This window comes from Epinephelus lanceolatus, chromosome 20, assembly GCF_041903045.1.
Source record: "Epinephelus lanceolatus isolate andai-2023 chromosome 20, ASM4190304v1, whole genome shotgun sequence".
NCBI lineage: Eukaryota > Metazoa > Chordata > Actinopteri > Perciformes > Serranidae > Epinephelus > Epinephelus lanceolatus.
In genome coordinates this window covers 19,161,707-19,175,562 of record NC_135753.1, presented here as the reverse complement: position 1 = coordinate 19,175,562, position 13,856 = coordinate 19,161,707, and the positions used below count along the sequence as shown (strand labels likewise).

Here is a 13,856-nt window from a genome sequence, read left to right as displayed (position 1 = left end):
GGTTGGAACCAAAGATCTCAAATTTGGACTCATCAGACCAAAGCACAGATTTCCACTGGTCTAATGTCCATTCCTTGTGTTTCTTGGCCCAAACAAATCTCTTCTGCTTGTTGCCTCTCCTTAGCAGTGGTTTCCTAGCAGCTATTTGACCATGAAGGCCTGATTCGCGCAGTCTCCTCTTAACAGTTGTTCTAGAGATGGGTCTGCTGCTAGAACTCTGTATGGCATTCATCTGGTCTCTGATCTGAGCTGCTGTTAACTTGTGATTTCTGAGGCTGGTGACTCGTATGAACTTATCCTCAGAAGCAGAGGTGACTCTTGGTCGTCCTTTCCTGGGTCGGTCCTCATGTGTGCCAGTTTCGTTGTAGCGCTTGATGGTTTTTGCGACTCCACTTGGGGACACATTTAAAGTTTTTGCAATTTTCCGGACTGACTGACCTTCATTTCTTAAAGTAATGATGGCCACTTGTTTTTCTTTAGTTAGCTGATTGGTTCTTGCCATAATATGAATTTTAACAGTTGTCCAATAGGGCTGTCGGCTGTGTATTAACCTGACTTCTGCACAACACAACTGATGGTCCCAACCCCATTGATAAAGCAAGAAATTCCACTAATTAACCCTGATAAGGCACACCTGTGAAGTGGAAAACATTTCAGGTGACTACCTCTTGAAGCTCATGGAGAGAATGCCAAGAGTGTGCAAAGCAGTAATCAGAGCAAAGGGTGGCTATTTTGAAGAAACTAGAATATAAAACATGTTTTCAGTTATTTCACCTTTTTTTGTTAAGTACATAACTCCACATGCCTTCAGTGAGAATCTACAATGTAAATAGTCATGAAAATAAAGAAAACGCATTGAATGAGAAGGTGTGTCCAAACTTTTGGCCTGTACTGTATGTATACATAAATACATATATAAATGCTTGGGTATTATTTTCTTGTATTCTTTATTGAGCTATTTTTTTAATTCACTGTTTTTATTTTTCTATTGATATTTTCCTTTTGTATTTACTGTTCCCATGCAATGCCTGGATAATCTGCTACTATAGCACAAGAATTTCCCAAACTGGGATCAATAAAATAAATTATACATGCATCCATCCATCTATCTATCTGTGTTTTTATAAGTTTATTCTCTGTCATATTTATTTTATTTATTTTGTCTTTTAATCTCTCTTTTGTCTCTCAATCTCTTAATCGGTCTGTTTTGTGTATTCATTTTATTCTCTAAAAAATTTACAAAAGCATGTACGTCCAGACAATAAACACTAGGCGCTGGACATGAGATCATGCAAGAGAGAAAAGTTCACCAGCTATAGTATGCTGCCTTACAATTACCATGGCATAATTTTATTCTCTATCATATTACTTTTTATAAACATAATTTTATCTATCTATCTATCTATCTATCTATTTTGTGCTTTTATAAATTTATTATCTAACCGTCTATCCATCATTTATGGGAAACAGAGTTTTCAATAAGAAACTGATATTGTCTTTTTGATTTTATTTTATTACACTGGTTGTAAGAAAATTCCTGTTAAGATTACCAACTGCATAAATACCCCCTATAATTAGTACAAAATTATATAGGCCTACTGTGTTTCTTTCCAGAGAACATTCTAAGAAATTTTCTCCTTTGCTGAAGTTTTACAATGCAAACAAATGCTAGTGCTCCAAATTTTATTGATCAAAGTTATTCATTGATCAAACCTTACTGGGGTGTGTTTGGGTATCAGACAGTTATATTTAATGCTTTTTAAGACCTGTTCAAGACACCTTTTAACCAAATTTAGGATAGATTTTTGGACAAATCCTATTTGTTTTACTTATTTAAGCATTGCAGGCAAGTAATATACAGTCAGGTCCATAATTATTTGGACAATGATACAGTTGTCGTCATTTTGGCTCTGTACACCACCACAATGGGTTTTAAATGAAACAATGAATACCTGCTTAAAGTGCAGACTCTCAGCTTTCATTTAAGGCTTTTTCAAAAATGTAGTATGAACCGTGTAGGAATGACAACCATTTCTTCACACAGTCCCCCGACTTTAAGGGCTCATAAGTATTTGGACAAACTAACAAAATCATCAATTAAACAGTCAGTTTTAATACTTGGTTGCAAATCCTTTACAGTCAATGACTGCCTGAAGTGTTGGACACATAGGCATCATCAGATGCTGGGTTTCTTCCCTGGTGATGCTCTGCCAGCCCTTTACTGCAGCTGTCTGCACTTCCTGCTTGTGTTTTGGGTGTTTTGCCCTCAATTTTGGCTTCAGCAAGAGAAACGCATGCTCAATTGGATTCAGGTCAGATGATATGACTTGGCCATTGCAGAACATTCCACTTCTTTGCCTTAAAAATGTCTTTGGTTGCTTTTGCCGTATGCTTCAGGTGAATGTCCAACTGCACTGTGAAGCATCGTCCAATGAGTTTTGAAGCATTTGGTTGAATCTGAGCAGATAATGTAGCCCCAAACACTTCAGCTTTCATCCTGCTGCTCTTGTCAGCAGTCACATCATCAATAAATACAAGAGAACCAGTTCCACTGGCAGCCATACATGGCCATGACATAACAGTACCTCCACCATGCTTCACTGATGAGGTGGTGTGCGTTGGATCATGAGCAGTTCCTTCCCTTCTTCCTTCTCTTGTCTTCCCATCATTCTGGTAGTTGATCTTTGTTTTATCTGTCCATAGTATGCTGTTCCACAACTGTACAGGCTTTTTAGATGGTTTTTGACAAACTCTAATCTGGCCTTCCATTTTTAAGGCTAACCAATGGTTTGCATCTTGTGATAAACCCTCTGTATTTATTCTAGTGAAGTCTTGTCTTGCTTACAAGAGCAGCAGGATGAAAGCTGAAGTGTTTGGGGCACCATTATCTGCTCAGATTCAACTAAATGCTTCAAAACTCATTGGACGATGCTTCATAGTGCAGTTGGACATTCACCTGAAGCATACTGCAAAAGCAACCAAAGACATTTTTAAGGCAAAGAAGTGGAATGTTCTGCAACGGCCAAGTCATATCATCTGACCTGAATCCAATTGAACATGCGTTTCTCTTGCTGAAGCCAAAACTGAGGGCAAAACATCCAAAACACAAGCAGGAAGTGCAGATGGCTGCAGTAAAGGGCTGGCAGAGAATCACCAGGGAAGAAACCCAGCATCTGATGATGCCTATGTGTCCAACACTTCAGGCAGTCACTGACTGTAAAGGATTTGCAACCAAGTATTAAAACTGACTGTTTAATTGATGATTATGTTAGTTTGTCCAAATACTTATGAGCCCTTAAAGTTGGGGGACTGTGTGAAGAAATGGTTGTCATTCCTACACGGTTCATACTACATTTTTGAAAAAAGCCTTAAATGAAAGCTGAGAGTCTGCACTTTAAGCAGGTATTCATTGTTTCATTTAAAACCCATTGTGGTGGTGTACAGAGCCAAAATGACGACAACTGTATCATTGTCCAAATAATTATGGACCTGACTGTATATGTGGTCTTGTGCAGAGGTAAGCGTTATGTAGGAATATGGTTAATTAAGTAAGATTTCATAACATTTTGCCAACAAGTAAGTGCAAGTATTAAGTAAAATGACAGTATTGTAGTTTTTTTCTTAGATTTGTAACATGAGAATTGTGGATTTTACACAGACAGGCTTTACTTATTTTCGTAAAAAAATAAAATAAAAATGGATAAATTAAATTAAATAAAATGTAGAAGTTAAGACCTCACAAATTCAAATTCAAGGCCTTGTTGTTGCAACATTATAAGGACTTTGTAAGGACCTGTAGACACCCAGCTCACCTTGTGTGCTCCTGGCAGCAGCTCACCAGGAGGTTTCTTCCTGAGCACATAGCTGTTTGAGGGGGTTTGAATTAGGAAGGTTGGGTTTGACTGACCAGTGCTGAAAAGACAAGGTGGAGCTGTTAGCATGTTAACAGTTAGCTTAGCATGATTTATACACTATTACTAGCTTCCAATTGCCCCTTTGTTGCTTCGAAATTGCGAAACAAACCAGCTGTATGTTTCTTACCTGTACTGTCTGACAGTGAGCGTGTCATTATGTGACACCCGTGAATTGGCAGACAAATATCTCTGAAGTCTGTCAACATTGAATTTATGTTGCTCTCGGACAGGAGTTGTCAGCTCTTCCATGTTTTAGTTATCGAGTGGATTAATCATTTCCAGGTGCATCGTTGAGACAACTTTCGCAGTGTTGACAGTGGTGGTCGGACCGTTTACGGCGGCGCACACTGTCGTTATATCCTCAAAAAAGTATTTACAGTGATAACTTACAGAAATTCAGCCGTTTTAAAACACAAATAGACATAAATTATTTAATACTTAGTTCATATAATTTGATACAGTTAAAAAATCCACTAATAACGAGGGAACACTTTGACGTTTTTTTGTCGTTTTCCACACGGACGCTATTTACGGGAACACACATCCTGACAGCTGAGTTGAGTTGTGAAGACGTGTACTTTCCGGACCAATTTAGCCGCCTAGACAGTTAATTTTCGCTATTATTGCAGATAATACTACGCATATTTTGTTCGCAGTGTTTAGCGACATTATTTTTCGAAATGGCGACCGTGGAGGAGCTGAAGCTGCGGGTCAGAGAGTTGGAAAATGAATTGATAAAGTGTAAGCAGAAGCAGTGCGCCGCGGAAGATGCTCAATGCCAGGAACAATACAGACCCAAGATTGACAAAATGAGCGCCGAAGTTGTGGATTCCAACCCATACAGGTGGGTTTTCATTGTATGATTTTTGTCTTTTGACAGTTTTTTTTAAAGACTGCTTACAGCTCTGAGAGGCTACGCCTTATGACTCACTGCTTCCATATGGTGGTACTTCACAGACCACAGGCTAATGTCAGCTGTGTTTTCATTGCAGTCGTCTCATGGCTCTAAAGAGAATGGGCATCGTGGATGATTATGAGGTATGATATTTAAGGGTTGCTCTTTTTGCATTGCAGTACTTGAGTTTGTTAATGCTATATAACATGAGTATCCTAAAGATACCATTTTTAAAACAGGAACTGGCCCTTGATAGTAATAAATAAAACTAAATTCCACAGATGCACAAATATCAGCGCTGAAAAAAATAGATTTTGACCTATATATCTTTTATATGTACATGACAGGGATTTTTCTAGATAATATCAGAGGACACCTATCAGTGCTCCCCTAATGAGAGCATTGAAGGATAAAGGATCATCTTCAAATGTTTTTTTTTGTTCTCAAATTTTTATTTAATTGTTTTGCAAAATATTAATAATAAATCATATTTACGTAGCTGCTTCTCATCCATATGTGTCCATATGTTTAACAAATTTTGTGATTGTTTTAACTCCAGAAAGAAAAATTGACCCTTTGTCTAACCCTTACCTCCCCTCCTCACCCCGGCTGGCTTTGGATGACCTGTGATGGACCAAGAGAAGGGAAAAATAAAATAAAATAAAATAACTAAATAAATAAAATAATAAATACATGCAGTGATAAACCCAAATAACTACAAAAACTAACAAAAAAAATCATACATATCCATATGAAGTACAGTTACATCATTACCTCTCACACTGTATGCATTGTATCTATCTTCAAATATGTTGACAGAAAATCAGGACGTTCACAGTCGCCGTGGTTGGTGTTGGTGGAGTCGGCAGTGTGACAGCTGAAATGCTCACCAGATGTGGCATTGGTAAGGTAATACAAACTTTTACTTATTCCTTCTACATTGCCATATACCTGCACATCTTGTTCTGTAAATTGTCTGCCTCTACTTACTTCAATGTCATCTATGCTTGCACCTTCACAGTTGCTCCTCTTTGACTATGATAAAGTCGAGCTGGCCAATATGAACAGACTGTTCTTCCAGCCTCACCAGGCAGGCCTCAGTAAAGTGGAAGCTGCAGAACACACACTCAGGTATGCTGTTGTTTAAAGTAATCCACTTTCCACCTAAAATGGAGATTTCTTTTTGGTTATGTTACTCAATTTACCCGACAGGAACATCAACCCGGATGTGCAGTTTGAGACCCACAACTACAATATCACCACAATGGAAAATTTTACACATTTTATGGAGCGCATCAGGTGAGCATACTCTCGTGTTCTTAGTTGTCCCATTCTCTCTCCTTAGTGGTACAGGCTGTCATGAAAAATTATTCTGTCTTCTTAGTTATGGAGGGCTGGAAGAAGGGAAGCCGGTGGATTTGGTCCTGAGCTGTGTGGACAATTTTGAGGCCAGAATGGCGATCAATACAGTAAGTGCAGCACCAGTACATATTATACACTATGATTTGTACGTTTTACTCTTGCAGATTGTTTTCATGTTGTCATGTTTGTCACAGGCTTGTAACGAACTAGGTCAGATCTGGATGGAGTCTGGTGTCAGTGAGAATGCCGTATCGGGACACATTCAGCTCATCATTCCTGGAGAGACGGCATGCTTCGCTGTACGTCTACACACAAACATCTCCTACCTAAACAACCTAGCACTGTGAGAAAAACAATTACAGTAGTTACATGGTAATACAGTGTCATATTCTTTGACAGTGTGCTCCTCCTCTGGTGGTGGCAGCCAACATCGATGAGAAGACCCTAAAAAGGGAGGGTGTGTGTGCCGCCAGCTTACCAACAACGATGGGTGTGGTTGCAGGCCTCCTGGTGCAGAATGTCCTCAAGTAAGATATCATTATTTATGACCAGTGGGAATCATTACATTCTTAAGATTTGTCTATGTTAATAAAAATGTTTGTCTTTCAGGTATCTGTTGAAGTTTGGCACTGTCAGTTATTATCTTGGCTACAACGCCATGCAGGACTTCTTCCCCAGCATGGCCATGAAAGCCAACCCCCAGTGTAACGACCGCCACTGCAGGAGACAACAGGAAGAGTACAAGGTGTGTGCTTGCCGTTTGTTTTCAAGTATCACAATGTAGGACCTACCAAAAGCCCTGTTCTTTGCAGTGTAGACCCCCATATGGTGCTGTACCAGCTAAGCTAACAGTGTGAATCTGTATGAATGTTTCCCTTCAGAAGAAAGAAGCAGAGCGGCCAAAGGTTGAAGTTGTAGAGGAAGAGGAGGAGGCGGTTGTACACGAGGACAATGAGTGGGGTGAGATACAAACAGCTATTCCAGCTAACAGTGTCAGATGTGCAACAGCTTGCCTGGATTAGTCATTGTACATCACAGTAAATCACCGTGTGTGTATTAACACACCCAATTGTGCTGTGTAGGTATTGAACTAGTATCAGAGGTGACTGAGGCAGAGTTACAAGCAGCATCAGGAGCTGTGCCTGATCTCCCAGAAGGCATTACTGTGGCTTACACCATTCCAGCTGAGGTTAGTATTCACTGACACAACACAGCGTTGAAGGGCTTAAAGGGACAGTTCACCCCAAAATCTAAATTCTAATAATGTTGTTTTCTCTTGACTGAAACAGGAAGCAGCCAGTGGGGAGACAGTGGCGGAGACCGAACAGAGCCTCGAAGAATTGATGGCTCAGATGAGAAGGTTGTAGGCAACAATCTGAAGACGCATTTCAGCTATTCAGATTAGACTTGTCATTTCTTACATGTCTATTGCATCACCTTCTTTAAAAACAAGCATCCTCATGAAAAAGTTAATTACTGTAAAATAAACAAAAGTCAACTGTACTAACAGCTTAAGAATGGAAATGCATGAAAAGTGATTCTGATGACATTTCACACAACACAACAAGAGAAACGCAAAAGCAGTCATGCTTATTTTCCGGACGTACTGGGAAGATGTGTAGCACTTGGAGTTGGTGCAGTCTTAATGAAATGTCCATAAACCTAGGATAATATCACTGTTAATGCATTAACGTGTCACAATGTGTATTTTCTACGGTTTTGATTCGTGAATGAGTGTCCCTGCCTTTTAATGTATGCATCATTCACTCAGCTTTCAGAAAGCATCTGCTGCAACAGATTTAAACATTAAACAATGTTGTGACAATAAAGTATTTATTAGATGGAATACAATCTTCTCAATATGTTGGCTGTGATTTTTGTTGTTTTGGTCCTTTACAGCTTTTACAGATTTTAATTACATTAATACATGAATATAAAAAACACTTAAGATACATTGTTGTTGAGGCAATGAGACGATAGATTTTGGTATACTGTTTCCCTTTGAGATACATGTACATTCATTATCATACTTTAACCTGGACACTCGTGGCACTGTGATGATTTTGGCAAATCCCTTAAAATCCTTTTTGTTAATGAATAAATACACACATTTAGTTTCGCATAAACAGCATAAAATTAGTACCAAAGGTGACGTCTTCTCAGAGATGTTTTTGGACACTTATCTTTGGTTTGACATTTTCTCTTGTTGGATTACATACTTTAATACTGGTAGGTAACCATTACGTAATTAAAAACATTAATGGTATGTTAATGGCAGATAAGTAATTTTCACAATATGCATATTTGATTTTAAAAACAGTAGCTCTTAAAAGTCCGTCAGTCAGAACATCCGGAATGTTGACATGGCAACAAATCTGTTTGAGGTCTGAACAGTTATTGAAAGAGATAACAGCATGATCAGTTTCACACATGTTATACTGTATCTTTAGTGTTATTAACTCAAAATCAAAAGTAAAAAATAATTAATTAGGTTTCCTTCATACCTGTAACAGTTGTTAAAAAAGTAAAGTTAAGAAAGTGCATAGAGCAATATCTGCTGTACACTGGAAAGCACAGAATGTGTCTGGTTGATATTAACATTTTATGGGTCATGATATGCCGAAACGTCATGACATTTCACGCCAGCAAATGAATCTGTTTCTATTTTGCTGATGTACACTGTGAGGCATGTAAATAGGAACAAAGTGTCTGAGTTAACGCTAACAGTAAACCTGAGTTCCATAAAAAGGACTGATTGAATGGACACGATTATGTTAGAAATCTTAATAAATACTTGTGGTAAATAAACAAATTTCACAGACTAATACAACACACTTGATCACATTGGTACGTACCGTCTATTTGACCTAACCCTAAAACCTCCATCTAGACAACAATCGCAGTGTGATGACCAGAATGGTTCCTGCTCTGATAAAACCATGAGGTCTGATGATTTTATTATTCTATGGTAGTTGGAAATGTTAACAGTCTACAGTGTTCTGTGGCATTAACGGAGTCACCTTGGGGCATGCGGGAGGGGAGCAGGTCCCCTCAGACTGAATGTGTCCCCACTGGAGGAGTGGCGGGACGGGGCGTTCCCACACACCAACGATGGCTCCGCCTCCTTTATCTCCATTGCACGTTTGTAAAGCTCCGCTGCCTTCTCAAAGTCACCCTCTTCGTAGCTAGTCATAAAAGGAATAAAAACGAGAAAGAGAAATCATTTTAAATGCAGTACGACATACATGATTAAACTGATGATTAGTTTAATGTTGAATTCAAACTTATGGAAGTGTAATGCATTCACTTGGGGAAAAATTCGGCTCTGTTTTTCTGAATTATTTGATGTTCTGAGAAAATTTAAATAGGAAATAAAATCTGTTCTTGTTTTTCTGAATTAAAAAGGTTATTAAAAACAAGAGCAGAGATTTTTCCCGTGAACTTTTCTCAGAATTCTGAAATAACTTCATTAATTCAGAAAAACAAGAGCAGATTTTTTTTTAGCGAAAACTTTTTCATAATTCTGCGATCATAATCTTATTTATTTATTTATTTTTAAAAAAAAGGAACATTTTTTTCTTAAGTGAATATATTATGCTTATGTACAAACTTAACTACTGTACCTTAGCACGGCCAAGTTTTTCAGGGTCTCTCCGACCCGTGGGTGTGAGCGCCCCAAACTATCCTCATACACTTTCAGCGCTCGTTCATAAAGAGGCAGGGCGTCACTGTGCTTCTTCTGCCAAAGACAAAGAAATCCACAGTTAGATTTGCTCTACACACAACACACAACCTAACACACAGCTACACACGATTATAACAAATAAAAACATATATATGTGAACAGTTCTAAGGAGATATCCACGTCAGGGATGTGTGTTACAGACTGAATAAAGTATGATGAACATTCTCACCAGTTGGCAGTAGATCACAGCCAGATTGACCAGTGCTGTGGCCACACTGGGGTGTTTGGGCCCAAAACTTTTTTCCCTGATTTCCAGAGACAGCTCATACAGCGGCACAGCCTTCTCCAGTTTCCCCTGTGCAACACACACACATTTTCAAATCAGACTCTCAGTGGAGGACAAACACAGAGTGAGTTGTTTATCAGACAGAATGTTAAAGTTTTAGTGTCAACAGGCACACGTGTCTCACTCTGCGTTTATAGAGCATGGCCAGGTGTTTGAGTGTGTATGCCAGCGAGGGGTGGTCTGGGGACAAGGCCCTCTTGCGGATGTCTAGCGCCCTCTCGTACATGTCCTCAGCCGTCTCGTACTCCCTCCTCTCTGTGTGCAGTGCAGCCAGGTTGTTGAGGGACTGAGCGCAGTCTGGGTGATCTGGACCGAGGACACGCTGACGCATCTCCAGAGAGCGGGTCAAGAATATCTTGGCTGCACTGGTGGGGGCAGAAAGAGGGATTTTAGACATGTTGGTGGACAGACAAATTAAAACAATCAGGTAGAAGGCGAACTTGATGGAGACACAGTTAATATCCATGATGCAGAGTGTTACATGTCTTTGTCTGTGTGCATGCCAGCTGTAACATATGTGTGCCTTACTCCAGGTTGTTTTGGAGGTAGTACAGGACGCCCAGTTCATTAAGTGTCTTGGCAGAGTCTGCAGAGTCTTTTCCCAGGGTCAGCTCCTCCAGCTGTAAGGCTCTGCGCCTCAACAAAGTGAAGCCGTACTGAAAGGAGGAGTCGCCAAAAGGCGTGTTCAATATGACTGATGAAGTGAGTATGACTAAGCATGTGGGTATCTGGGAAACATGCTCACCATATGACCTTTCTGGCGAGCAGTCTTCTGACGGATCTTCACTGACCTCTTCCTGAGTTTCTCTGCTTGCTCATACCTGATTGTAAAAACGCCAGGTGTGAGCCATTAAACGTGTTTTAAATGAAATCCTGATTGTCACATGAGTGTTATAAGATCATCGACACAGGTGTGATGTCTCTTTGTAAACACAGTGTGTGTCAGGAGCAGCCAATAAACTATACAACAAGAACAATAATTAAAAATAACATCATGCATCACCAAGAGAGAACCATTTACTTGTTTTGTTTCTGATAGAGCATGGCGAGGGACTCCAGCTCACGTGCTACGCTGGCATGCTCAGCTCCGTAGGCATTCTCGCTTATCTCCAGGGCCTGCTTGTACAGCTGCTCAGCATTGCCATACTTCTTCCACTGAACATAAACCCCGGCCAGCTGGTGCAGGGAGCGAGCTACGCTGGGATGGTCCGGGTCCAAGGCTGTCTCCCTAATCTCAAGGGACCTCTGTAAAGGTGCTACAGCCTAGAAACACAGACAGAATCAAAAATGTGCTATTGTCAACATGGGCACCTTCCTAACAGAAAATAAAGTGTATGTATATATATATATATATATATATATATATATATATGTATGTATAGAAGGACACTTGTATAGGCTATGTAAGCAAATGAAACAAGAGAACTGCCATACAAGGTGTGGCAGAAAAATAATATATAAGACGTGACAGGACGTGACATCACCCTTTGATTCGTGAACTACCATTTTTTAACCCCGAGTCTGGCTTTATGGCTGTGGCCATCTTGTTTTTCTTTTGAGCCACAGGGACTGTGAAGCTGGGAAGGAGCAAAGGGTGGCTCTGACTAGCTACGCATTGCTATGACTATCTTGACAGAAAAGTTTGCCAAGGTTGCGACTTGTCAATCACAAGGTAGCCGTGCCCTACAGCATACCCTGATTTATTGTCTATTTTGCTTTAAAATTGAACCATAATTTACTGAATCAACATCATGCTGTATTAAAGAAGACTTGAAACTAGCGATTGAGACCATAAAATCATTTGGAAAATGTTTACTCAGGTAATAATTAAAGTGAGAAGTAGGGTAATTTTCACATCTTTGCAGTTCAGTGGAGATGCCCCCTGCTGGCCGTCACAAGGAATGCAGGTTTAACAGGGATAGTAAACCAAATTTTCCCTTTTATCTGTGGCGCTATTTATCACCCTAGATTGTTCTGGTGTGAGTTGCTGAGTGTTGGAGATATCAGCTGTAGAGCTGTCTGCCTTCTCTTGAACATAACGGAACAAGATGGCACTTTGCTTCTGGTGCTCAAAAAAAAAAAAAAAAGGAGCCTACCTGACTAGGGAGGCCCAGGTCTTTGAGGAAACGACCCAAGGTTTCATAGAGGTTTGCCAGCTTGGTCATGCTGTCTTCGCTCTCGCAGCTCTTCTCGTAGTGTTTCAGGGAGTCAAAGTACTCAGTGGCCATGGAGCTTTTGTCTTTGCCCACATATTGCCAATAAGCTAACAGCTCAGAGAAGTGACCCCTGGAAAAAACAACACATCCATAAGACTACGCCTACATAAATGTGACAAGCTTTGCCACATCAGCTTGTGTGTATGCATGCTTTGTACCTCTTGTAAAGGTTTTGGGAGACAAACAGGTTCAGGAGGCTAAGCTGTAGTTTAGTCCTGTCCTCCTGCTGTTGGAGCAGCCAGGGCAACTCATCTGCGACACGCCACGTCACACGGTCCTGGCTACCTCCACACACAAGCACAAACACAAACACTCAACCACAATGACATGAGTTGTACTGACAGAAAAATGTGAGTTGTGTAGTGTGAGGAGAAAATGACTACTCTTATCCACCTGAGTTGCTGACTGAAATACTGAATGAGTTTCTCTCTGTAAGCAGCCGAGCTACTTCCTCCACCCAGAAACTCCAACCTCACAGCTTCCCAGGCCTGAAAGACAAACACACTTACAGACAAAAACTTCAACACTGTGTAGTCAGAAATTTTCTGCACATGCATGTTTATGCATTTTGTATGTTTAATGACTTTGTGTTATACTATTCTACTGGACAAATCCTAGTTACCTGCAGGTGTTGAAACCTGATGAGCCCACAACGGAGGGTTACAATGCAGAGTCTGTTCAGACGGTAAAGCAGAGAGGACAGGACAGGCAACTCCAGCTCTGGGAAAAGGTCTAGCACCTCTGATTCACTCACTCCATTGTGGCTGGCACATACCAGGCACAGTATCTAAGGAATACACATTTGGCATTACAACCAATAATGATGACAAAACTCTATGTTCCAGTGGAGAAAAGTTGTTATTTTGTCTACACTTAGGTCACCTCTCTCATTATGTGTCGCTCTCTGTCTGTGTTGAGGGAGTTGAGCGTCATCTTGAGCGCCAGGCGGTAGAGTGACATGGTGTCCTGACACTGCAGACACTGCTCCAGGCTCTTCTCCAGTGACCATCGAGATATACCGCTGTGCAGTGACAAAACATGGCATTTAATCCAATCATCAACATTTAAAACATATGTAACCACACATTCAGGGACATCAGCATCAGACTTAAAGGACCAGTGTGTAATATTTAGAAAACTCACTGGCAGAAATGGAATATAATGTTCATAATTAGGTTTTTATTAGTGTATAATCACCTTTAGATTCCTTAGAATGAGCCCTTCATATCTACATAGTTAGTGGGTCCTCTTCCACGGAGTCTGCCACATTGCACAGCCATGATTCTACAGTAGCCCAGAACTGACAATCTCACTGCTAGTTACCATTAAGTCCTAGTCACTGCACTTTTATGAGGAGTAGACTATTTTTAACCCAGATAATACATGTTTAAGGTCCACTATGGAATGAATTTTCAAAGTTCTCTCAAGCACCATTATA

General features: G+C 40.2%; 2 protein-coding genes across 3 annotated transcripts in view; one reads left to right on the top strand and one right to left on the bottom strand.

The window, feature by feature from the left end:
- nphp3 (nephronophthisis 3) overlaps positions 1 to 13,856 on the bottom strand; it is a 46,204-nt gene that overhangs the window by 27,173 nt on the left and 5,175 nt on the right. Inside the window, exons 17-29 of one of the 2 annotated variants that reach the window (XM_033639072.2) lie at positions 13,301 to 13,439; positions 13,041 to 13,205; positions 12,812 to 12,906; positions 12,577 to 12,699; positions 12,299 to 12,488; positions 11,224 to 11,465; positions 10,948 to 11,023; positions 10,731 to 10,858; positions 10,327 to 10,567; positions 10,086 to 10,211; positions 9,795 to 9,910; positions 9,192 to 9,356; positions 3,813 to 3,912 (exon numbers count right to left, since the gene is read on the bottom strand). In XM_033639072.2, coding sequence (XP_033494963.2) covers positions 3,813 to 3,912; positions 9,192 to 9,356; positions 9,795 to 9,910; positions 10,086 to 10,211; positions 10,327 to 10,567; positions 10,731 to 10,858; positions 10,948 to 11,023; positions 11,224 to 11,465; positions 12,299 to 12,488; positions 12,577 to 12,699; positions 12,812 to 12,906; positions 13,041 to 13,205; positions 13,301 to 13,439 — 1,906 coding nt within the window. Of the gene's footprint in view, positions 1 to 3,812; positions 3,913 to 4,041; positions 4,256 to 9,191; positions 9,357 to 9,794; positions 9,911 to 10,085; positions 10,212 to 10,326; positions 10,568 to 10,730; positions 10,859 to 10,947; positions 11,024 to 11,223; positions 11,466 to 12,298; positions 12,489 to 12,576; positions 12,700 to 12,811; positions 12,907 to 13,040; positions 13,206 to 13,300; positions 13,440 to 13,856 lie in introns of those variants that run through there. The other variant, XM_033638283.2, reaches the window with a different exon arrangement.
- uba5 (ubiquitin-like modifier activating enzyme 5) lies at positions 4,447 to 8,022 on the top strand. The gene is made up of 12 exons (XM_033639073.2): positions 4,447 to 4,758; positions 4,907 to 4,952; positions 5,629 to 5,718; positions 5,831 to 5,940; positions 6,022 to 6,108; positions 6,194 to 6,278; positions 6,366 to 6,470; positions 6,571 to 6,698; positions 6,781 to 6,916; positions 7,053 to 7,131; positions 7,254 to 7,360; positions 7,461 to 8,022. Exons 1-12 carry the CDS (start codon positions 4,595 to 4,597, stop codon positions 7,536 to 7,538), a joined length of 1,215 nt encoding a protein of 404 aa, XP_033494964.1. The 5' UTR covers positions 4,447 to 4,594; the 3' UTR covers positions 7,539 to 8,022.